At 36.2% G+C, this 24,380-nt stretch overlaps 2 protein-coding genes across 2 annotated transcripts in view; both read left to right on the top strand.

Annotated features, from left to right (window-relative positions):
• anxa5a (annexin A5a) overlaps positions 1 to 24,380 on the top strand; it is a 1,189,405-nt gene that overhangs the window by 675,715 nt on the left and 489,310 nt on the right. The gene's annotated exons all lie outside the window — the stretch shown is intronic.
• fstl5 (follistatin-like 5) overlaps positions 1 to 24,380 on the top strand; it is a 266,604-nt gene that overhangs the window by 232,625 nt on the left and 9,599 nt on the right. Inside the window, exons 13-15 of the mRNA XM_028458956.1 lie at positions 7,217 to 7,366; positions 14,667 to 14,774; positions 17,429 to 17,553. Of these exons, the coding sequence (XP_028314757.1) occupies positions 7,217 to 7,366; positions 14,667 to 14,774; positions 17,429 to 17,553 (383 nt within the window). The remainder of the gene's footprint in view (positions 1 to 7,216; positions 7,367 to 14,666; positions 14,775 to 17,428; positions 17,554 to 24,380) is intronic.

Here is a 24,380-nt window from a genome sequence, read left to right as displayed (position 1 = left end):
TGTATTATTGCTAGACATTTGAGGCAATCCCATTTTATTTCCATGCAACCCCAAATGGGGTCACGACTCCAGGGTTGAAAAACTCATAATTAGGAGCTTTTATGAATGCCCATTTTTTGTTGATTCAGAGGCAACATCAATCTTCTCCTGATTAATAATTTAATTAATGGCAATAATTTCTTACATTTAATTAATAAATGTAATTATTTGAAAAGTTATTTATTCTATTTTTGCAGTATAATTAATTAGATAAGTACAAAAAATTATTAAAAAATAAGTAAATGTGCAGGACTCTACTGTGATACCATTTTCCAAAGGGTGATCGTTCAAAGATTGTATTTAAATGGTTTGACACAACTGTTTTCCCAATAGTTACATTACAGAAAGCAGCAAAAATGAATATTATATGAATAATTGATTATTGTGTAAAAAGGGAGGCAACACCACAGCGAAGGTTCAAATGTCAATTTTTTCAGCCAAATTCAACAAAATCAGTCATTCAAACAATTTAATAATTCAACCAAATCAGGCCAAATTGGACTAAATTGAATCAAATTGCCTAAAGTTATTTAAATCTATAACAAACAAGAGCACTCAGGGGTGGATTCACTAAGATCTGAAATAAAGGTGTGTCCCTAAATCCTTTGGTGACGCAGTTTCCTCACCGGCTGTGAGGAATTCACTAAGATTGCAGCAATAATTAACACGCGTGCAGAAGTAATGGAGACCGCCCCTATTTAAATGAGCGTTTTGCTCGTTCAATGTGGAGAGGTGAGTGCACAGAAGCACACAATGACATTTGAGGAATTGGAGGCAGATGGACTTCTCTGTCTGCTGCACAAACATTTAATAATGTAGAACACCAAATAAACAAATATATATATATATATTTTTTTTTTAAACAACTCTAAAACCTAATATTTTTCCCCTTATTTAACGTGGCTGCTGCGTTAGGTCCTGTAACTCAGATCAATTGCATTAATAACTTTGCTCTGATCATGGACTGATCAGAGCAAAGTTATTAATGCAATTGATCTGAGTTAATGCAGTAACACAGTCTGTCAATCAGTCTGCACCATTTGAAGATGATCTACTGACCATCTCCTGAGTAGTCACGCACGCTCTCATTTGTGAATATTGTGCCATCGCTGTGTAAATTACACATGCTGCTCAGCTGATTATATCCTGACACTTTACTCTGTAGTTTTTTATTCAGTGGTTGTTAATATTGACTATTGTCTTATTTAAAAAAAAAATTTTATACTAGAATGCTTACCTGGAGCATTTTTTTCCACCTCCACTGTGTTTATTCAGTGCAATTCATCTGTTGAAGTTGAAAAGTCATTATTTCCTTTTCTTTTTTTTTAAAAGTTAAAGGTTCTATATCATGCAAATCAACTTTTTTGAGTTTTTAAACTTGTTACAATGTTAATTCATTATCAGAAACACCCCCAAAATATTATTGGGCTTCCTTCTTGCATCTCTGATTAATCCTCAATAATCCTGCTCTCTGGGCTGCTGCTCTGCCCTCTTCTCAAAAACAAGCAGATCAAGTGCTAGTGACGTCATTAGCATTAGGAACCGTCCCCTCCAGGAAGTGCCTGCTGCTGGTGCCGCACCTCCACGTTGAACACTGCAGTGTAGGCACCAGGGAGTAGACATCGTATCGCCTTTGAATTGATCTGACGCGTTTGTGACCCAATGCAACGCAACGGTTTAGGTTATAAACAAATACATTTCTGTAGCGCTAATAATAGTCGCTTAAATATCCATGTCTTTTACTGTAATGTGCAGTTTTTTGGCTGAAAGCAATAAGAACAGTGTGTGGATGGCAAGAGAAAATTGCTTTGGTGATCACTGATCTGCCTCAGAGCGAGTCATGTAGGAAGCTCGCAGGCAAGTCAGTGTAGAGACACGCCCACTCATGAAAATGCATAAGCAGGCATTAAACAGCCCGTTGGTCAGAAAGTGACTTTTCAGAGGTTAAAACTCTGGAAAATAGGTGAGTTTTTGAAAATAAACCTCAAATACTATGTTTTTGGGGTTCTTAGAACAAATGGAGATGGGTAAAAAATGCATGATATGGGACCTTCAAAATAGATCATAGTTGAATGAAACGTTGATACATCTTAACCTTTAAAAATGAATAGAAAATAACAGCTTTCAACTTGTTCTCGTATCAACACAACACATATTGACGTCATGTGTATTTTCGGTTTCTTCAAAATACATCATGTCGTGTTCTACGTCCTGAGGCCGTTGAGTCTGAGGACTTTTATTCTGAAGCCTGAGGCAGTGTCATTTGACAGAGGTTTTGCTAATACCTGATACCTCACTCTGAGACCTGAGGATGTCCTAAAATGTACATCGTACACTTGGCCAGTTCTAAAGTCTTACAGGTTATTTCAAACGAGTTGAACCAAGCAGATAAGCAAAGCCAGTCTAGAAAAATCCTCCAACTCATTTTCTTGCACATTCATCACAACTGTTTTTGTGTGTTTTAGTGTGTTTGATGATAGACAACAAACTACACCCAGTTGACATGTCAGTGTACAGCCTAAAGCTTGTACTGTATGTTTATTTCATTCATCAATCCACATACGGCTCAGGGTGTTTCCACTCTCAGTAAACTCTTTAATTCAAAGTTTCTCCTTCTGAACATTCATTTAAAACTGAAGCCTTCAATCTGCAAAACATTCCAACTGACTGTGAGCCGCAAGGCTGTCAAACTGGTTGGTCTGTCTTCGCCTCAATTTAGCCCAAATATAGTTTTTTTGGACTGTCAAAATTGGTCAAAATGTAGCCCCTATACAGTCGTTGAATATTAGTTGTCATTGGATTGTCCAACTTGATCCAAATTTAGCACAATTATAGTTGTTGAAATTGAATTGCTATTGGACAGTCCAACTTGTTTCAGATTTAGCACATTTGGTCAAAGTGTGGCCCAAAAAAGTCAATGGAAATAGGACTTCTCGTTTGGGGTAAGTCGCTCAACAATTGTAACCTTTTTATTTGGGCTATTATGGACCAAATTAGCCAACACATAATAAGTAAAGGTATTGTAACAACTTCAAACATAACAGCCCAAAAACATAAATCTGATCCTGGTACAAGTCGACTGCAAAGGTTCCCACAATTAGGTGTTACATTTTAGGAAGATAAGATTGGGAAGGTAACACTTTTAATCAATTACTTAATTATTAATTAACAAAATTCATCTTGAGCTCAAAGAAAGACAACCAGACAGCTTTTTACATTGACTTTTTCAGTCATATTTATACCATAACAACACCTCTAAAGCAGTGGTTCTCAGACTTTTCACAGTCCCGTACCCCTTCAGACTTTTAACCTGAAGCCTTGTACCCCCTAAAAAACACAATAATGTAATGTCATATACAATATGTAGCGCTACAGTGAAATGTGTACCTAAAATGTACCTAAACTGTTGAAGAATAATATATATTTAATATTTGCATTAATGCATTTCCTGAAGAAAGTGCAAGTGAGGATACAGGTACTGTCCCGCGTCATTGATCACTACATTAGCATTAGCCTAGTGTTGGCATTACCCTAACAAGCATTGGCCTTTCATTAGCATTAGCAGGCATTTTTTAACATTAGCATTAACTAGCATTAGCATTAGCGTAACATTAGCATTAACTTAAATTACAATTTGCTTGCGTTAGCTTAACATTAACACTAGCCCATTAACATTAGCCTAACATTAGTACCCACTATGACATACCTGGGGGTACCCATAACCCACTTTGGGAACCTATGCTCCAAAGAAATATTTTCTTTTAATGACCAGAAAATGACATATTTTACCTTAATTTTACAACCATATTTAGACTATAATGAGACTTCTTAATAAAGACGATTTTTCAACGGCCAGAAAAAGACGACTTTTCATCTTTCACTTCCCTACCAAATTTTGATGTTGTTTAGACATGTGGCAAATATGTCTTTTTACTGGTTTTTCAACCATATGTTTCATCACTCCATACTGATTGAATGGCTTCTGCACATGATGCAAAGCGCTGCACGACAATCCCCCATACATCCTTCTCAGAGGTCTGTTTGCACTATAAGATATCAGTGTAGGTAGGCGCTGTGTGATGCCAGATCCAATGGTCTCCTGGTGGATTGCACAGTGAACACATGAGGCATGGCCCAGCATGTCGCTCACCATTTTTCCATCAGAGAGGAGCATTGATTGATTTGTTCATGGTAATCACACAGCCAATCCATTACCCCAGCCTCCCCTGTAGAGTGCTCAGCTGTGATGTTTACTGTGTTCAGCAAAACAACCATGTCCCATCTGTGGAGATTTTAGCTTCCATAACACCCACATAGAATATGACAATTTAAGAATTTTTTTTTTTAAATAAAATAAAATCAGATATGACAACTAGAGATCGAAGGCCTACACCACATTTATCCCAGTGATCATTTAAAATATATATTTTTAAATCCAATATTCTCAGTTATATGGATAAGTGATCTTTATCATGGTACCATGATGATAATATAACTTTTTTTTGTTTGATTTTATATGAAAAACTCAGACACTTTACAATGAAAGTACAAATGATAAAAAAGAAAATAGTACATGTAATAAGGAAAGTTTTACTGCTAAAAGTAGTTTTAACAGTTTTGAGGCATAATTTGAAAGAGTCCAAAGTGATTGAGTTTTGAATGTCTTGAGGGAGTGAATTCCAAAATTAATGATCATTCACACTTTAAAGCACACGTGTCAGGCTCAAGGCCCCGGGGCCAAATTCGGACCGTTTGAAAAATTAAAAATGGTAGAAGAACATGAAACATTACCAAATAATCCAGTTTTAGATATCTCAGCCACTCCAAATACAAAAATAAATAGATAAAATCCACAATATTTGCAGAGCTTAGTTTTCCAGTTGTTGTATCACATCTCAAATTAACCATAATTTCCTAAAAAAAATCCCAAAAAATTAAAGTGAAGATCCTGCAGGGACTGATATACTTACATACTTTATCATTTATACGTGGAAGTGCCATCCAGGGCACGTTATTGTTGATTTTGCTCTTTTTCCCACAAAAGACGGGGCCCATTTAAGGTCAAACAAGTCCTTATTTGGCCCCTGAACTAAAAGGAGTTTGACACGCCTGCTTTAAAGGCTTGGAAGACATTTATATCCCTGTTAATAACAATATAATAGGTCAAAATATGAGTACCATATATTTTCTCAATACAAAAACACCATAAAATGCACATTTCAGATCTGATCCAGATGAAACCCTTTGGTGGTAATTGAGGAACCAACTTTACATAACTCAGTCAAATTTCAAAAAGATCAGAAAATTACAACATTAGAGATGAGAGTTTGGAATATTTCAGATTTTTTTTAAACTAATCCTGAATCAGTATATTGATCCAGAGCCCCTCCAAATTTTACGGAATCTTCCATAACGTGAGGTCTATATTTGGTTAAAGTTTTGTCAAAATGTGTTTCATACTTTTGACGTAATCCTGCTAACAAACAAACAAATAAATAAATCACAAACATATTCATATATATATATATTGTATATACATGTTTTATTTATTTATCCATTTGAAATAGAAGTTAAAAGATCCTAAAACTTTGACCGAAACGTTCTGTTGGTGCTGAAAGGACCCTGAACAAATTAGACCGCAACAACTAAAGCGTAAACGCAGCAACAAACAAACATACAAACAAACAAACAAAGAAATAGATACTGTAAATGCTAGTGGCGGAGGTTATAACAGTTGAAATGTCTCAGTTGGAGTTAAGGTGTTGCTGCATCGCTACAAATGTGACACCTTATTATTATTACAGGTGATCCCGAGGTGACACTATGAGCACTAGAAATGTAACACTACATTCACCATCGATCATTACTCGTCACATTTTCTAAACTGAAGTCATGTGTGACATCTTCAGTAATAAGGAACAATATGTGAAAACCACAGGCACTGTTTCTTTACTGTTTGTATGTGGAATCAACCAATTTCTAAATGTCTACTGTATGACCGCATGGTGGACATCTTCTGCATTCCCATCCATACTTTAAGTGCTATAGGGATTGAAATTTGGAAAAATAATTGTGACAATTTGTCAACTTTGCTGGAAAGTTTGTCTTTTTACCTCTTTGGATGATGCCTCTTCCCTGTTTCTGACAGTTTTTGTCCCTCTGCTCAACTGTTACTGGCTCACACAGTAATAAGAAAACTATATTTGTTAGTGCATATCAATAATGCTATATAGAGCCTGTCGTCTCACATTAACCCTCCTATTATAATTGGTGTCAATTTGACCCCAATTCAATGTTTATCATTCAAAAAATAATCGTTGACTTATTATTTTAATTTGATCAAAAAAATTAATTAAGTATACATTTATCACGATTATATTTTTCCAATGTGCTGAATGCATGCAATGGTGTTTTTCTGGGATCAATTTGACCCCAAGATGTTTTAACTGTGTAAAACTTCTCTATGTGTGAAAGTTAATAATTTTGTGTATTTGAGAAGCAATGTTGTCAGTAAGTTTGAGAAGATAGAAGATATATATATATATGTTTATTTTTTTAATTGTCCAGATGGTGGCGCTAGAGAACAGGTTAAGGTTTCATTATCAAGGGGTTATTTATGTATTCAACACATAAAAATAAACAAAGTGCCTGACACAAAAACTTGGTCAACAATTTTCTGATAATCATTTTCTGGAGGCAAATATCCCTGGGGTCAGATTGACCCCAAGGGTAAAGGTGTGAGTAATGTTTCAGAATAATGGGAGGGTTAAAGGAAATGTGTATATATATATATATATATATATATATATATATATATATATATATATATTGTTACGTCACTTTAATTTTCGCTCTCATGCGAACAATTGTAGTCAAAGCAAAAAAGACATTTTTGAAGATCAGTTTTTCACTAATGGAATCAATACATTTTCTTAATAACTAAATTGTTGAAGATAGTTTGAAACCTGCCTTTACTCACTAACAGCTGCTTGTTTCACCTAAAGTTTCCTGGCCCTGACCACTGCTGCGCAGCAGTTGTAATTACCCCTTTGAGTTATGATGGGGGTTAGGATGTTGACAGATTGCATTTGGACTATTGCGTGAAATAGTTAGATACAAATGATTGTATTATCATCTGATTTAAAGTCATTAAATTGGATTTTGCTTCTTCTTGAAGGAGGAGGTGTGCCCCCCCTCACCAGGGGAGATGGTCCAGATGTGCGTGTGGTCATCAGCGGTCAACGTTCAAGACAAGTTTATTTATGTGACACAGCCAACCTTGGACCGAGTGCTCGTTGTCGACATTCAGTCTCAAAAGGCCATCCAGGTAATTTTTTCTAATTATCTACTTCTATAAATCTGGCTTTATTGTGTTTGCATATTAATAAAAACATAACCGACTGGCTACATTTCTACATGCATACGCCTACACCTCTTTCTCTACAGCAGAGGTTCTCAACCTTAGGGTCAGGACCGCATTTGGGGTCGCAAGGCACTGCGAGGGGGTCGCAAGATACCTTGAAGAAACTAAGAATGTTTTCTGTTTGAGTCCATTTCTGCTTATTTTTACCCTTTTTTCACAACTTCACTATACCGTCATATTTTTGCTTCTTTTAATGCATTTCTGCTACTTTTCTATTAACATGTAATGCTTTTTTCTGCACAATTGTTCCCTTTTTCAAGAAATCTTGGTCACTGCCTTTCCACCACTTTTACAACTAATGTTGCATATGATGATCCATTATTGTCACTTTTCACCTCTTTTCATCATATTTCATGCACATTTTTTGACACTTTAAACTAATTACCTCTAAAGCCGCTCATTTCCCCATTTCTGCCACTTTTAAGCCAATATTTACACTTTTAACCTTTTTTACCACATTTTTTGTCATTTTTTTTTTTTTGTTGAAACTTTTAACCAATTTTTGTCGTTTTTTAAAAACCCATTTCACCACCCATTTTATTTCTAATTAAAATAAGAATTTACATCTTTAAGATGACTGTATACTATGAAGCAAATAATAATAAACTTCCTGGATAACAGTGGGTATTATTCAGATGAATAAATATATGTGGTTATCACAGATTCATAGAACAATGGAGCATCATTATGCTGACTTTATGGATGGACCCCAAAAATCTCTCCCCTTCGTCCCCCCTTATAGATGACCCTGTGTCCACATGACTGTTTTAGTAAATATGTGATTCACGTTAATAGTCACTTTCTTAAGGTTTTGTACGGAGCAGGAGATCTAAAACAAGCAGAACAGTGGCTCTTCAGGAGTGGAGTGATTGACTGGCACAAGCTTTTGGAGCTCATGTGTCAAACTCAAGGCCCGGGGGCTAAATCCGGCCCTTTTAATTTTCCAAATCGGCCCACAGGGGAAAGTAAAACATGAATATTTTTCACCAAATACTTTCGTTGTGGATATCTCAGTTGGGTTGCAAAGGGGCGTAAAATATCTGGCAAATTTCCACGGGAACTTCAGCTTGGGAATTACTAATCAAAAAAAAAGAAACTTTTCACAGGAATTATTTATTGAAATTAACCAGAAATGCATCCATGCAAAATAATACACTTAAAGAAAAAAAACAAAAAAAAACAGATTTATTTGGAAGTAGAACTTTACAATTATTCAAGTGGAATTTCACTGAATTTCTGACAAATATTTGCAGGGATTTCCAGTTTTCCCATGTTTGTATAACACAATGGAAGTCATTTTTACTCTTGAATTGTTGGAACAGACCTTGTTTTTCCAAAATCCTCCTCAAACCTTAAAATATTTGACAAAATTTGTCACCTATCCTATTGCTTGGATATTGTCGGTGCCTTATATCTACTCTACAAACATGCTTTTATATGATTTACACACGTAAAGTAGCTCTAATGCTGAAATTGTTTGATTCCCCGTCTTGAGATCAAACTTGCCCGTATTTAAACCCTGAACTAAAACGCACATGTGGGAAAAAAAAAAAATGAAAATGAACTTTTAGCAGACACATTAGGGTGCATGGTGACAAAGCTGCATCTCAAGTGTTTATTTGGAATCGGGTGCAGCTTGGATTTTAGTGTCTCCTCTTTGACATTTGTCTGTGATTGAGGCTCCAATCTGAGGTGAAGTGGAAGCGTATTTGATCACTTCACTTTCAGCCTCTGCTTCCAAGTCTGTCTCCACCCACTGACGGGAAGAAATTGAACTGCAAGTTTAATCTACAGCTTTTACTGCATCTTACGAGCTTTAATGAGAAAAGCTCGATATAGTTTACAGCTGCACGACAATAACGTATACAATGCTAATGTCTATATTTTATGAGCTCACGATAAAGTCAACTTGTATTCTGCTCCTAAACAAATATAAATATTGAGCGTCTTCATATTTATACCCTCACTTTCTTTGCAAAATTATTGCACATCCTCCCTGACTGCACTCAGGAGACCCAAAACTAGTGTGTGTTACAGCAGCATTCAATATCCACATGATGTGCACTGTATCATTTTCATTTTACACCCAAAGCCTTAAACAAATTTAGCAAAGAGTGTATTCAGCTGTGAGAATTATTTCAGCATCACTCCAGAGCTGCGTCTATTCAAACGGGACTCTAATAGTCACATTTCAATTTCAAGTACAGTCAATTCTCATTCCTGGCGGTGCCTGAACGCCTCGTAGCTCATTTCTGTTGTATTAACTTTACTTTTCACGTCAGAAAATTAAAAAAAAGGACACTATTAAAAATGCTTTATGTCTAAAATAGATGTATTTTTGTTGAACAGTATCATTTATTCAATGAAAAAGTTTTTGTACCATGTACCATATTTTAAATATTGGTAAATTTTGCTTCTGTTCCTGACGGTTACAATGTTTTAAACATCATTATTCAAAATTCACAGATTTACCAACAGCATCCCAGAATCAACGAAAGGTGACAATCAAAGAATTTTTCCTGCTTTTACGTTTTTTTAAGTTGCTAGATTTTGCCCCTTTTCTGATCTCTGTTCATTTTCCACCTTTGAAAGTTCTGAAAACATTTTAAGCGAGAAAGTGACCAAGTAGAATATCAACATGTGGTCATGTGATCCATAAAACTTGCAGAAACACATTTCATGCCGACATTTCGGAGATTCGCGTAGGCCCATCATTATGCTACTGACTAAACTTACCGATTAACTTCAAAACAAGAGCCCTGTTCAGACCCATGTCAGTGGTACAACAGTGATTAAAAGCTTTTTAATACCAAAAACTTTTGGAAATAATTTACAATATTCGCTACTTTCACAAATTACTTACTGCTGTTGTAGAACACATTTTTCAGAATAAAATAGAACACACCTTCATTGATCCCCAGACGGGAAAGTACTCAGGTTACTGTAATTGAGTTGCTTTTATGGGTAGTAGTATATTTTTAATTCAGTCATTTTACTTGTTCTCAAGGACGTTTTTAGTCATTTGTTACATTTCTACACCCAACCGTTACAAATTAAATTATTGTTTTTTGTTTTAAAATGATAAACGGACATTGTGAAACCACAAAAAATGAAATGACCCGACAACAATCAGATGCATCACATCATAGCCGACCAACCAGATTAAACGTAATGTACCGCACTGAAATGGAGATGAAGGGAAACACATGATTTTTTTTTTTGGCTTATTTCAACCAATTCGGTTTTCTGGGGGCCCACCCACAATCAAAATCCTGGTGTGAGTGTGAATCCTTCATTCACTTAAATAGCCAAATATTGTATATGTACAAAGGAACATTATACATTTACATACAGACCCTTTCCAAAACATTTGAATATTGTGGAAAAGTTGTTTAATTTCCATAATTCCATTCAAAAAGGTAAACTTTCACAGATTATATATTCAGGGCCCACAATTTCAATGATTTCAAGTATTTATTTGTTTATTTTTACATAACTTGGGCTTCCAGCTCATATAACCCACAAAAACAGGATTTCAAAAAATTAGAATACTGTGAAGAAATCACCATTTATTTTTCAGTTTTTGCAGAGAAAAAAGAGGAGAAGAAGGACTGGACTGTTGGCCATGGTCCACGGTCCTCTTTTCTCATGAAAGTAAAGTGTGTCTTTCATTCGGGGAATCAAGGTCAAAAGGTTTGGAGGAAGACGGGTGAGGAACAGAACAGAACATTGCACCCCAAATCATGACTGTGGATATTTCACACTGGACCTCAAGCAGCTTCTGTTCAGTTTCTCACCCGTCTTCCTGAAAGGTTACATTTTTGAATGGAATTATGGAAATTAAACAACTTTTCCATGACATTCTAATTTTTTGGAAAGGGTCTGTATGTATATATATATATATATATATATATATATATACAGTATATATATATATATATATATATATATATATATATATATATTCTGGTGTAGCAAACTAAGAGGTAATCACAGCCATTTGTTTTTTTTTTTTTAGTTTTTTTTTTAGGTTGACTTTTTTAAATCCACAAACTTAATCCCATTGTCTCGTCTTTGAATTCTCAAAAAGATTGCATCTGTGTGGCCTTCCCTATTGTATAAAAAGCACAATGGTTCTCTAACCTTGCCCTTGTTCTATTTGAACGGCTGATGCCATTTTATATTATTTGTAACCATCTATTAAAGCTTTTGTTTGGCAGTGAATCATTGACACATTCCTTCCAATACAAACCAAAGCCTTTCAGACTTGCACTTGCACTCCACATTGACATGGTGAATGTGTAACCGTGAAGACTCGCCTTTTTGTGAATACGACGGAAACCTTTCGCAGACGCCGTAAAATAGCAAACTTCATGATTTAAATCGGAGCGAGAAAAAAGCAGCCACCGGAATTCTCGCTGCTCGGTCACCGTGTGCCTTTTGCTCTCCTGCAGCAATGCTGCAACATTCAACAGATTTCTGGTGTGTATTATGGAAGTAAAACCATGTGTCAGTGTGCTTTATGGGTGTGTCGGTGTAATCCAAGGCTGCTGAAATCCCTGCAGATGTTCTTCACACTCTGATGACTGTTTACAGCTTCTGAGGCCCTCAGGGACCTGCCGGTAAGCAGGTTGGTGTCCCAGAGTCTGTCACAAGCTCATTATTCAGTCGCCTGGAGGGTTACCTTCATCACATTACATCAGCAGTTGTGTGTTAACCACCTGAACCAGTCGCTTGTCTGTGATGGCAAAAGAGAAAGTTAGCATATATCTAAATTATTTATATCCGGATGTCTATGAATCAACACTACTGAGCAGGTTGTAATTTGCAATTCATGGAAATTTAGCAGTGAATAATTCCTAATTAGCATGCTGTTATTTGTTTGTTATAACTGATTAATGGTGAGGCATGTCTGGACAAGGACTAATGCAGTGGTTTCCATCCTTTTTCTTGTCGTAATCCCATTTTTATATCGTAAATTTCTGGCAACTCTTTTTTTTTATTTTGATACTGTGTTACAAACACAGAGTAGCAGTATTAGTGCAAAAAGAGACAAGATGCACCAGCTCAGGTTATTTCAAACTGCATTTTATTTTAACTAGATTTGTATTTGAGAAAGTGTAGAAAAACAATTGTTTGAGATGTGGTGTTTTATTGAGAAAATATGAAATATATTCCTCTTCCTGCACTGTATATCTATTTCTGTGATATTTAGAGCCTGAGCAACAACGGTGCATAGGATCCTTTTGTAATGCACCTTGTTTTTATTATTATTTTTACAAACAAAGTGATCACATTTTTGAGGGCTTAAACATGTTCAAAAACTCAGGAAAAATGTTCGATATTTTGGGGGAATTGCACATGTGAATGGAAAAATGACTCAATACAATTTGTTTCACGTACAGCTACGAAATTCTGTAGAATTCTGACATCATCACTGTAGAGGTAGAACTGCTGACGTTAATGTAAGACTCAACATACAGTGGTGATGTCATCAGTTAGAACATTAGAACATTGGTCCTACCTAGCTAATCACTGCACTCCGTAGCCACGTGCGCGCCAAAGCCAATCACTGGAAAGCCCACCTCCATGCCCCACCCATTTTGGAACATACAGTGATGATGTCATCAGTTATTAATAATTGATTAACGGTATCATTGCAGTCCAAACCTAATCCCACAAATCTACAGGTTTTGTATTGGAGAATCATCAAGCCACTCCTTAAAATGTAAAAAAATCCATGGTTTTTTCTCTCGTCCACCTGGGGACACCTTTTTGCTAACATGAAATTTAACTCACTTGTAGCCTCAAGCCTTGTGATTTCCTAATACAAACAATATAATATTCCAATGTTCGGAAATGTGATGGTAGGCTCTTCAGTGATTGGATTGGATTAGAACATTGGATCATAGGGATAACATCATCACTGCGGAGGTAGGACTGATGACATCATCACTGTATGTTCCAAAATGGGTGGGGCATGGAGATGGGCTCTCCGGTGATTGGCTCTGGCACGCAGGTGGCTACAGAGTGCAGTGATTAGCCATCTATTGGTAAAAGGAAATCATAGACATTATATTTGCACAGAACATTTGCAGGAAAGTTGGTGATATAATCCTTGAAAATGATCAGCTTCGTCTCAACACTTCAACATTTCTGCCACACCCCGACATGCAACACATGTACCTCAACGTGCGCCACTTCCCGACATGCGTGTAGTTCCGAGGGCCCGTTCAACGCTGCTTGCAGCTTTAATATGTATTGTTTTTTAATTGAGCAAAATAGAAACTTTAATTTTTATTTTGAAAAAAACACAGTTTTAATGAGTATTTTTCACTTTACTTTTTTATTATTAGACATTTCAGGCGACCCTATTTTTTTTATCCAGGCGACCCCAAGGTCCCCTGGACTAATGTTTGAGGTAATGTGGTCTGACATATCTGCAGCCGCGCGCCGTAGCTAGCTCGGCATTTTAGCTGAGGATCCTGATATTTATTCTCAGACTGAAAGAAGTTGTTATTCTGGTGAGAAAGAATGATAACACCTGTTTTCTCTGATGACTGCTTGTTCCAAGATTAGTTAGGCTCTAACAGATTTTCACATCTTATCCACGATAAGTCTCTTAGGAGCGGTTTGCCCTCCCAGTGATTCTGTATATATTTTGCCAAGGTAAACAATACCATTAGGATTCCATAGCAAAACAAATATTATGAAAACCAAGCTGCTGCCTGAAGCCACTTCTGGGAATTCAAGGTTGCAATAACTTTCACAAAGAAAGATGATTGCCTTTTCTAGTATATAGTTGGTAAAAAAAAAAAAAAAAACTTGGGGACGCTCCTTTATGTGTCTTCTCTCTTCACTTTGAGCCGGTTCACAGAGGTGGACATAATGTGTGAGGAGTTCTTCCTCTGTTGTATCAGCTCAACTATTCTTCAGACTTGGAATTGTTGCCGTCAAGGTTACATGATGTTTTTTTTTAATTTGAAATGAGTTATTCCGAATGAAATCATTCAGAATTAAAGTGTTCTGCTTTGTGTTTATATGGAAATAGTAAATCTGAATTGAGGTTTTGAGGATTATAGGAGGGTTAAACAGCAACTGTAGATTGCTGTGGTATTAAAAGGCTTCTTCTGTGTGTGTGTGTGTGTGTGTGTGTGTGTGTGTGTGTGTGTGTGTGTGTGTGTGTGTGTGTGTGTGTCCTCAGACCATCAACACCGATCCTTATCCTGTGAAGCTCCACTACGACAAATCTCACGACCAGGTTTGGCTGCTCAGCTGGGGAGACAGAGAGAAGAACTTCCCCACCCTGCAGGTATGTTCAGGGTTATCATTCCTCACCAAAAAATGGAAATAGAACAGCAGGGATTGATTATGCATTGAAGCCGGTGGTCAGTGGGAGCTTACAGGGTCTTCACCTCATCCCTTAGAAGTGCTTATTCAGTTTCTTTTGCTTGGCTTTGTTCTTTTGAAAATGCACAGCAGGCATGAGACAATGTTGGGGGGTTGTTTTTATGATTTGGAGCTTGTGGAAAAATAACACAAACTTCCTCTTAAACTAAACTAACTTATCACCTGGCACTCCAGAGCTCAGAACCAAGTTTACAAGGATTCCTCATCGGTCCTGATCTGAGTTTGGTGAAACGAGAAAAGCCAGCTTGTTCAGAGAAGGTTTAGCTAAGCCAGGCTATTGTGATCCTGTTATCCTGGATCTTTTAATTCTGCTTTTATCCCTGTTTGTTAAATTGATGAAACAATAATATAGAATTGAGGGCTGAATTTTAATTTTATTTAATTTTTTTTGTTATACATGCACACAACGACAACACAAGTAAAATAACCATGATTTTATTTGACTCTAACTCTGGACAAATACTGACCTTTTCAACTAAATATATACAACATAGTGAATACAAAGATAAAAACAAACCGAAAGCGGGCAGATTGGAAGAATATGATGTGTCATCTCACGATAAGAAAATAGTTAACAGTTGGTAAAAAACAATATTATTATTATTATTATTATTGATAGTAGCGGTGTCTCGATCTGATTTTGATATCAGATATCGGTCCAATATCAGCCAGAAAACCAATATCAGATTTTTATCGGACTGCATCTAAAATCTCTGATATATTATATAGATATATATTGTTTTTTTGGATTCTTTGTTAAATATCTCCTATTTTATTTTTTTATTTCTTATATTCATAGAATATTCTTATTCTAAAACGTTAATTATATGTAATCCATTGGTTTATAATAACAGGGTCAGGTTTATTTTTTTTAATAATCAAACCTTTTCTAATATTCCACACTACAAAATAAGTAATAAAAGTATGTATGATTTGTGCTGTTATCGTATCGTATCAATATCGGTATCGGTCAATACTCAAAGCTGCAATATTGGTATCGTATCAGAAGTGGAAAAAGTTGCATCGGGACATCCCTAATTGATAATGCTGCTCTAGATTCTTATTTTTTCCCACCAGCTAAGTGATAGTTTTGCCACTAAGTCACACAATAAACTCTACTGTAGCATCTCCAGAAACACGGTGGTTAACAGTTATAATCATTGCTTTTAAAGAAAAAGTAGTTAAAAATCTTTTATTATTGTACAAATAGTTTTTTTCTCAGGGTTAAGCACATTTCAGAGTTTTTTCAGAGTACGGAGATCTCGTTCCTCCCTCCATCCGCTCCCAGGAAGACCTAAACAGCTGCGGTTAATCACAATGTGCTACACCCATGACCAATCAAGACCGAGTCCCTCCCTGAATCACCTCCCCACTGATTCTCTCTGCCTGTTAACCATGCACCCATCACAATCATCAATCATTTGCATTTACAAGAAACATTTTAAAGCACGTTTTGTATCAACTTTTAAACCTCAGTCCAAACTTCAAAAGATGGGAAAATACATATAGTTCAAACTGTAGTGTATCTAAATGTATCTGACGTTTTCTCCATTTCCATTATAACAAGAATGTAATAATCAGTCAGTCTCTGTGGAAATTAGGTTGTGTTTGTTTTGCGTGTCTCGTTGTTTTTCACTTAGAGTAAATCATGACGGTCCTTCGACGGTGATGTTTTTTTAATAATGTTATTTCAAAACAAGTATGCTTGATTTGTCTGATGTTGTTCAATCAAGAAAGCAGTAAAGAAATGTTGATAATATGGTCGATACAGATATACAAAGACAAAACAGAGCCAACAGTGTATTCTGCATTCAGGATTGAGCAGCTTTAAACAATGCAATTACTGCAATTGGAATAAAACATGAGAAAATATATTGTTTTTTTACTAAAAGTGTTCATTAATAATGCAGAATAATACATGTCAGGATATCGAAGTGGATTTCCTGAGAAACAGTTGTCTGAATAAATGAAACCATAACATATTAGTCAAAAAGAATCTTGCTCGAATTACGACGCGGAAGTCAAGGAAACATCAAAGCGATCAGTAGATGCCTTTGATGAAGACTGGCAGTTGTCAGTCGAAATCGGTCAGGAGATTGAAGTGGATTTCCTGAGGAACAGTTTGTCTGAATAAATTAAAATTAACATATTAGTTAAAAAAGACAAAAACAATCTTGCTGGAATTACAACGTGGAAGTAAAGGAAACTTCAAAAGAAACATCAAACTGATCAGCAGATGCCTCAGATGAAGACTGGCAGTTGTCAGTCGAAAAATATTCGGATATCATAATAAACAGTTGGAAGAATAAATAAAACCTTAACATATTCGTCAAAAAGAAGACAAAAATAGAGTTGCTGGAATGACATGAATAACGTTGTTTTGAACACTAATGGATGATCCAGGCTCCATCGTCTTTATTCATTCCTGTTATTTAATTGAAGCTACTTTGATGAATTATGAGCTGAAAGCCCATACTGAGAAGAAACCAGCAGTGTTGTGTGCATTCATCAAGCTCATGTTAACCACCCACATGCTTCTGTCTCTATGTTCACCAGGTGATCAATCAGGCCAGTGGAAGAGTCGCCCATCACGTCGTGCACACGCAACCCGTCGGCAGGCGCTTCGACAGAGTGGATGATTTCTTCATCCCCGCCTCCAGCCTCATCATCAACCACATCAGGTACGTACGGCACATCCTGTACAATCCAACACTATCACATTTCCTTCTACTCAACATATTTTCAAGCCTCCTGAGCAAAAAAACTGTTTCAGTTGAGAATAATTACCCAGAGGTGTGTAATTAAAGAGATCCACAATGGAACCTTCCAGCTTTGGGCTCAATTATATTTATCAGTTAAAATTACATTTTCAATTATCCATATTCAATTACAATTCAACTATGATTACAGTAACCAGCATTTTTTCAAATTACAATTAAATCACAATTTTTTTTTATCCTCAGAAAGTTTAATTGCAATTATTTTCTCAATTACTAAAGTAAAATTACAATTAATCACAATTACTGAGCCTGAAAGAAATAAAAGTTAACCTTGATCTTGTTTATAGCTTTCTGTTAGCATCTCTTATGATAACAGGTCTGAAATTGGCTGTAAAGTACATGTTCATATTGATTGGTTACCTTCTTAGGCTTCCTAATCAATGAAAGTATAAGTTTTACTATTTTTGGTATGTAAAATTAAAAAAAATTAAAAAAATTGGATGAGAATATTAATAACAATAATAGGAATTTCAAAATGGATGGAACAAATTACCAGCCTGCGTCTGTACAGAAAGAACATTTCAAGTGTCACCACTGAAACCAATGGATCATGACAGTAAATGTAAATCAGTTCCTCTTGAGACACTCTGGTTGCTTCGTGTTTGGCTTTAGCCTTGAGCTGAAAGAGGTGAGAGGCACACCTGAAGTGTTTCATTATCATTTAACGCTTTCAGCGCTGAGACATTTGCATCTACTTTGTATTCATTTGCAAAGGCGATATGAACCAACGTTGTGGATTGTGTCTTATTGTAACACATTTTATGAGAGCCTTGGCCTGTATACAGGGTGAAATAAATGGATGCATCAAAATCACATAATGGTATGAAAAGACCTCGGGGGGAAAAACGTTAGTCTTAAAAAGGTTGAATAGGAACTTGTTTTTTAAATAAATGGGTGAAAGTTATTATTAACTCAGTACAAATACAGGTGACTCATGTTATAGCTATAACATGATTTATCTGTGCATGAAAACAAGGTATAAAGTTACATTTCAATAGACCTATAACTTACAAATACCTTTGGGTTTGAGGGTAATCTTGCATGAATGAATATGTGCAGCAACATGAATCTAAATAAATCCCTTCCCTTAATATTTTAGTGCAGTTTCCTGGCACTTTGGACCTCAGTCCATCTCCAGCTGCTGGGAAACCTGATGTGATGTTAAGCAATGCACATCGCTGTTACCGGCTACAGGCCGTGTAATTACACTGCTGAGCTTCCAAAAGGCCAAGAAAATGCTGATCACCGTGATACGGCTTGTGCAGCTCTAACTAGACTTAATGAAGGGGACTGTGCAAGGTGAAATACACATGGGTCAACAAAAACCTTTAAAAATGCATTATCTCCTGTGGATTTTGATCATACTGGGAGAGAAAAAATCTCCAGAAAAGATTAAATGATTTTTTCAACAGTAATGCATTACACTATGGAGCCTAAAAAAATATTTGGAACCAGAGTAATCGATAAAAAAATTAAGTATAATTAGGGTGTTTTCACACCGGTACTGTCCTGGACTCGGGCCTTTTGGGTGGAGAACAACAGATAATTTTATCACCTTGATTTGGCTCGGTTAGTGTTCACAGATCACTTTTTGATCCGCTCCAAACAGCTTCTGATGTAACAGCGCACTGTTTTATTGGTCGCATTACAAATATTTAGCATTTGTCTAAGAAAAATCCACACAAATGCCGCAGCCTAACATAGGCCGCACCCTATTGGCTGATGAGTGTGCCCGACAGACAACTCCAGCCAATCAGAACGGGCAGGTAGGCGGGCTTCTGTACTCAAGTTAGGTTGCAGAGAAATGTCTGTGTTTCAACTGATAAGTTTCTTTTACTACACGAAGTCTCCTCTTCACTGACCCACGTCTCCATATCAGTCCTTTTACAGCTTTTTATGGTCACTTTTTACTGGAACCAGACTGATACACCACTTTGTTCACTCTTCTTACCGTGAACTACCGCGGAACGATCACAGCGAGTCGGACTCTGAGTCAGAATACGTATGTGGTGATTTGGCAACTTCATGCTGTTATGCTACTATTACAGTACAAACTGGCTGACTTTTACTGTCGACGGAGCAGAGATCAGAACAGTCTGGATACAGACTGTTCTGATCCTCCTTACGGAAGCGTCTCCATCAGCCTCAGAGTCCAGAACACTGATCTATCCTGAACAAACCTAACGCGGTGATTTAACAACTTTATTCTGTTTATTCTTCTATTACAAACTGGATGACTTTTACTTCATCTTTCTGCTGCTGCAGCAGGCTCTCTTTCTCTCTCTTTCTCTCTCTCTCTCTTTCTCTCTCTCGGACAACATTTCTCCGTGTCGCGTTGCTATGATGAGGCAGTGTGCGTCATGACAAAATGAGTGATCAGAATGATTCAGTGCGAGCAAGAATGATTTAATGTTAATTTCATTGTTCCACCTGGTCTGATGTGACAGAGCTCAATTTCTTTTTTGGCATGAAGCTTATAAAACCGGGAAAAATCCATAATTTAGCCATGTCATTGTTTAAGTCGCCGGGTTCAAAGCGTGAGAAAAAAAAGTAGCGGCTTATAGTCCAGAAATTTTGGTCGTTGCATGAGCTTGTCACTTGGGGGCGCCGTTACTGGAGTAGAGACTTTTCTTGGCAGACGAAAAGGAATGAGAAAAAGAGGCTCCCATCTAATAAAAATGTGCAGAAAATCTATTTTGTTCAACAGGTTTCCGTGCTTTTGATTCATGCCGTAGCCGGTTCTCCTGCCCACCCACAATGCCGTGCGCTCTACATCTCCTATATCTTTGACACTTTGTGTGTTTGGTCTAAACCGAAAGCATTTGTGTTCACAACACATCTGAATCTCTTTGATTGGAAGACGTTTTGAATCCGGCCAAAACGTTCGCTCTAGAATCGTCCAGCCTGATCCACTTTTTCAGCATGTTCACACCAACCAAACAAGTCTGAATATCCAGACAAACAAATCTTGGAGCGTTTAACCTGCACTAGGAACCTTTAATGTGAATGCACCCTTAGGAAAAGGGTCCTTCCATGTCCTTTCAACACATTTTCAGGACATCCCATGCACTCAAAATTCTGAAATTTTCACCAATTGCTCCTTAATAATTCAACTGGCACACTCCGATTAATACTTTCTGAGATATGGACCATTTAGTGAGGGGGATGTGTCTTGATTTGCGTGTCCTTATTTTTCTTCCACGTTCAGCTTTAAATATCTCAAGAACTACATCACATAGGAAACTGAAATTTGGTATAGTAATATAGCTCCACCTACTCTCTCGGAATATACAGAAAGATTTACCGTACATCCTATCTGGTGGACATGCCAGCCCCTCAAATTAAAAAGAAAAATAGTTGGGGTTTGGGGCTGGAATAGCTTGAGCCTTCAGTAAACAACTTAGCATATGTCTCAGCTTCCTGTAATTTGATCAGTTTTGAGTTATGAAGATAGACTGTTCACATCACCAATGCTTATTCACATATCTGCATTGGTTCTTGGGGGACAGTCTCTTGAAATAAAAAATAAAAAAAAAACTTATTTTTACTATTTTTACTGGCCCATAACTGTATGTGGGAATGAATGTTGAAATTCTTTGTTTTCATTAAACCAGAACCAAGTAAATAAAACCAACGTCTGTTGGGTAAAGGTTTGCACTCCACCTACTTGATGATATGTTCCTACGTGGCTCACAGACGGGCTGAACTAGGAGCATACCTAAACACCATGTGGTTTCAAATCACCTTAAGCAGCTGTCACGCTCAGCCTTAACGTGGACAGAGAAAATCTAGCCCCAAACGATTGGCTGATGTCAGAAAGAGTCCAGGAACAAGCAGGAGGTCTGCAGGATTCCAGGATGTGAATGGTCTCCTGTAGAGAAGAAGTAAGCAACCCTCTGTTTGTGTGTGTGGAGCTTCCGTGGGTGGAGCTGCTGCCACGGCTGAATTTAGATCAATCACAGGAAGGTGTAATGTGATGGGTGCTCGTGATGGGTTTTAGAAAACTGTCGGTTTTTTGGACAATGTTAGTCAACATTTCTGTCGATAAGCGAATGTTGCTGCTTTTCAGGGACTTATGACATTTGTTTCATTCTTTAGGCCATTTTTTTAAAGCCATATTACCAAATAAATGAATATAAAATGCTATGGTTTTAATTTTTTTCACACTTTTTAGCACAAAAACCTGGTTTCCTAAAGACTGATGTGAGCACAATCACCATTTACTGTCATATGTATCCCACATACATTTTCTTTATATTTATATTCAACACCAGGGTTATTTCACTCATTTTTCTTTAAGGGCTGCATACAACTTCATTTGATCCCAAGTGAGCCTGACCTCAACACTTTCTGGATAATTACCAACAAGTTAGGAAATAATAACTCCCAATGTTTCCCTTTTTTGAAGTGCAGAATCCTTCTTGCACAAGACATCGCTTGAGAAAAAGGCACAATTTAAACAATGGTTAACGGTAATTATTCTAACCAACAATAGGTTTTTGTTTCTTAACTTAAAGCTAGTAGGGACAATAACTCATTTATTTTAATGCTGATGAAGACATGTAGGGCTCTTAGATAATAAATCCAGGGTATTTCTCCTGAAAAAAAATACTGATATGCGTCTATTTACGGGACTCCACTTCCCATAGTGCAATGCACGAAAATGTTAACAAATGGAGTGTTTAGGGTGGAGATGAAAACAAACTTTTTAAAAGGTAAGTTTGACCTTTTTTTCCTTTCTTCTTGAAGTAAACGATGTTTGATTCATTGATCTATGAGGCATACACTAATCTAATTTAATCTGATTTAAAACACGTCACGGGAAGCAGCTTTAAATGATCTCACTTCAGTCAAACTAACAATATTTGTCATTGATTTACAATTTGTGACTGTACTACTCGTCGCTTGGTAATGCAGCTGGTGAAAAAGAAATGCCGCCTCCAGCTAAACAACTGCTGGTTTGCTATTCCTTGCCTGATGTATGCATCAAGACTCAATTACTAATAATTGTGACACAATGACAGATGGCAAACAGCCTCTTAAAATCATCTGCGTAAACCCAGAAGTATCCCACTATCCAGCTTTTCTTTTTTTTTTTTTCAATACATCTCATTGGAACAAGGACGTTTGCCTTTTAGCTGAAGCTGTAGCATCGATCTGTTGATTTTCCAGCAAGTGATTGAACAGGCAACTCTCGTTCACTAACTTCCCAGGATTGTTTAATGATTGAGTAATCTCTCTGTAAACTACAACAAAGCATCGTGTCATCATTTATTATACAGTCTCGATCAACAGAAAGTCCATTGTTTTATATATTTACACACGTAATGTATCTTGGGTACCCTCCAGCTTTCCTGGCCTGCTTCAATTTTTCACAACTGTCTAAATATTAACACAGATGGGAACCAAAATATGTATTTAATTATCTTAACTTTTGGAGACCAAACATGTACCTTCTGCTTATTCAGTTTTTTTAAATTGTCAATATCTCATTCAGTTAAAGTCAAATTGTATGAACTTTGGACAGGAGTTTTCTTTTATTGTCATGTTCATAATTCCATGATCATTTTTATTGCACAATGTATAGAACAGGAGATATAAAATGCACCTACACTCAGGACGGATTTCGTCCCATTGACTCCCATTATAACCACATATTTTGGATATACTATGTTATCCTGATATAGTGGTTTTTCCCATAAATAGCTAATAAATCCAATCCTCTACCTTCGACATACAAAATGCACATTATTTTTGGAAAATGAATGCATAATTTTCTCATTAAAAAATGATGACAATTATAATAAGAAACTTTATATCTATGGTTAGGTCTGAAGTTGTTGAAAAAAAATTGAGGAACACTGTTTTGGTATGTTCAAAGAGTGTAGGTTTTTTCAAAAAAGGCTCATAACTCTAAAAGTAATAGTGCTTCAAAATCAATACCAATTATTGACCTAGTCAATGCTGTAATAAACTCATACCAAATATTCCACTTTGCACCTTATTTTGGAAAAAAAAAATGCATATTAAGTGTTTTTCTTATTGAAAAAAAAGTTTTTTATTACAAAAAACGTACAAAATACAGAAATATAATAAAAATGCTTTCCCGATGATTAGGTTTGAAGATGTTAAAAAACATCTGATGTGAAAAAACAGGGCGGAAATTAAACATTTTTATGAAAGTTTTATGAAGGATACAGTTTTGGTATCTGAGCTCAAAAAGTGTAGGTTTTTTCAATAAATGCTCATAGTAATAATGCTTCAAAATCAATGTTTTGATTAATTATTGACCAATAGTCAAAGCTGTAATAAACTCATACCAAATATTCCACTTTGTGCCTTGTTTAAAAAAAAAAAAATACAAATGCATATTTTGTGTTTTTCTTATTAGAATAAATAAAAGGCGTTTTTATGACTAAAAGAGCATATAAAACGTTTTAAAAAATCACAGATATGTACTAAAAACTTTATATATGGTAAGGCTTGAAGTTGTTCAGAAGATCTGATGTAAAGAAAAAAACTGGGAAAAAACAATTAAAATAATGACATTTTGAAGACACTTTTATGAAGGGTACCATTTTGGTATAAGCTCAGACTGTACGTTTGCTCATAGATCTAAAAGTAATAATGTCTCAAAATCAATGTTCCTCCCAATTATTGACCTATACGTAGTCAAGGCTGTAATGAACTCATATTAAATATTCCACTTTGCACCTTTTTTTCTTCTT

The sequence above is a fragment of the Gouania willdenowi genome, chromosome 10 (assembly GCF_900634775.1).
Source record: "Gouania willdenowi chromosome 10, fGouWil2.1, whole genome shotgun sequence".
Taxonomy (NCBI): domain Eukaryota; kingdom Metazoa; phylum Chordata; class Actinopteri; order Blenniiformes; family Gobiesocidae; genus Gouania; species Gouania willdenowi.
This window is presented reverse-complemented; position numbering and strand designations above follow the sequence as displayed.